Source organism: Quercus lobata, chromosome 5 (genome assembly GCF_001633185.2).
Source record: "Quercus lobata isolate SW786 chromosome 5, ValleyOak3.0 Primary Assembly, whole genome shotgun sequence".
Lineage (NCBI taxonomy): Eukaryota > Viridiplantae > Streptophyta > Magnoliopsida > Fagales > Fagaceae > Quercus > Quercus lobata.
In genome coordinates this window covers 12,468,460-12,470,535 of record NC_044908.1, presented here as the reverse complement: position 1 = coordinate 12,470,535, position 2,076 = coordinate 12,468,460, and the positions used below count along the sequence as shown (strand labels likewise).

At 37.8% G+C, this 2,076-nt stretch overlaps 1 protein-coding gene across 1 annotated transcript; it reads left to right on the top strand.

The window, feature by feature from the left end:
• The first annotated feature begins 497 nt into the window (after nt 1-497).
• On the top strand, nt 498-1,867 carry LOC115988371 (NDR1/HIN1-like protein 6). Its single transcript, XM_031111909.1, has one exon. The coding sequence runs from the start codon at nt 828-830 to the stop codon at nt 1,605-1,607; it is 780 nt and encodes a 259-aa protein (XP_030967769.1). The 5' UTR covers nt 498-827; the 3' UTR covers nt 1,608-1,867.
• The last annotated feature ends 209 nt before the right edge of the window (nt 1,868-2,076 follow it).

Here is a 2,076-nt window from a genome sequence, read left to right as displayed (position 1 = left end):
CAGGAGTAATGTACCGCATGGTTTAGTTACATCAATAAAGCCCTCTCTTTTAATACTATTTTACCAACCTTTAATTATGTGTCAAAACTAACGTAGCCTATATTATTTATCAATGTCAGCACCATTGATTTATAAATGTTTTAGTCTTCCAATAAAAGTTATAATTGAAACCTCAAAGCTCAAATTATTACTAATATTTTATGTGGAAGTTCAATTATTTAAGATTTTTTTACTCAAATTATTTGGTTTATTGATAATAAATAGCTTACTAGATTTCAGCAAAAAATAAATAGCTTTCTAGAAACAAAAGAATATTTCGGGAAAAAGAAAAGAAAAGAAACGCATGCTTAGTGAATGTTGCATGTCGACCATGTGTCAGCTGTAAGATTAAAATTAAGCAAAGATTATTTTATGATTATCTAGTACAGAGAGTGTTCCCACTCACCCCCATAAGAAAGTGGAGATAGTTCTTTAGTTGTGGTTATCATGTTGCTGTCTCTCTCTCTCTCTCTCTCTTGTCAAGTTGCTATTTCACCATCCTTTCATCTTTTCACAACCCACAGATACCTTTCTTCCACTCTCTAGAGTCAAAAGCAAGCATTTCTCTCTCTCTCTCTCTCTGAGAACCAGATCAAACACCTGCAGCTCCCTTTTATTTCTCACTCACTACCATATCAAGCACCTTATTCTTTATTTCTAGATTCCAAAACAATCACCTCTCTCTCTCTCTATACCAAAGCAAACAGCTTTAAAACTTTCTCTTAAGTACACCTCACAACAAACAAACATCTATTCATTCCCTTTTTCTCTCCTCTACTCTAAACAAAATGGCAGACAGGGTTTATCCCTCGTCTAAACCTGCCACCAATGGTACCGCTGCTCCTACCGCCACCACCAGCAACGGCGCATTCCCCGCCACCAAGGCCCAGCTCTACGGCGCCACACGCCCCGCCTACCGCCCACAACCCCACAACCGCCGCCGCCAACACAGCCGTAGCTGCTGCTGCTCCTGTTGCATCTGGCTAACCTTCTTTCTCCTCCTACTCATCCTCCTCGTAGCCATTGCAGGTGCCATTGTCTACGTCCTCTACCGCCCCCACCGCCCTACTTTCTCTGTCAGCAACCTCAAAGTCTCGTACCTCAACGTAACTTCATCCTCAACCATAAAATCCAAGTTTGACCTAGACATCACAGCCAAGAACCCTAACAAAAAGCTTGGTTACATCTACGACACTATCACCGTCTCTTTACTCTCCAACGATATTGATATTGGTGATTCAACCATACCTGCCTTCGAGCAAGGCAAAAAGGACACGACCGTTTTGAAGGCTGACATAACAAACACTGGCAAAACACTTGACAGTGGTTCTGTTAGTACTTTGAAGACGGGCTTGAAGAGCAAGAGTGGTATTCCATTGAAGATAGAGATTGACACAAAGGTGAAGGCCAAGATGGGAGGGTTGAAGACCCCAAAGGTTGGAATAAGGGTTACTTGTGATGGAATTACAGCTACTGTTCCTACTGGAAAAAAAGCAGCAACTGCATCCACTTCTGCTTCTAAGTGCAAGGTTGACATCAGAATCAAGATTTGGAAATGGACTTTCTAAGAGGTGATGAATGGAAAAGAAGAAGATGCATGTGTGAAATTTTTTGTTGGGGGTTATCTTTAATTTCTTTTTAAATAATTGTCTATTATTTTTATTTTTTAAGTTTTTTCTCTTTTTTTGGTGATTTTGTAAATGGGAAAAAGGTTGGTGAGTTGATTTGTACTAAAGTAGAGAAAATTTGTTATATATTTTTTCAAAAAGTTTGTGTTTTTTGTAATTTTTTTTTTCTAATTAATAATACCTGCAGAACTTGATTTACATATGTTTATCTTGTACTTGGGAGTTGGGACTTTTTTTTGGCTACATCTTCTTTAGCTTCTTAATAAAACCAAAAGGTAAAAGCCATGTTAGTTCAGAGTTCAATGTTGTAAATCAAATTCGTATATAAGTTGGATTTGATGTATTTAAGGTATCTTATTTGCATTGTTCACGAATTTGGCTCAATGGTAAGTAATTACAATAAAATATT

Excerpts from the sequence above, each read along its gene's own strand:
- LOC115988371 (XM_031111909.1), top strand. The coding sequence starts at position 828 with ATGGCAGACAGGGTTTATCCCTCGTCTAAACCTGCCACCAATGGTACC.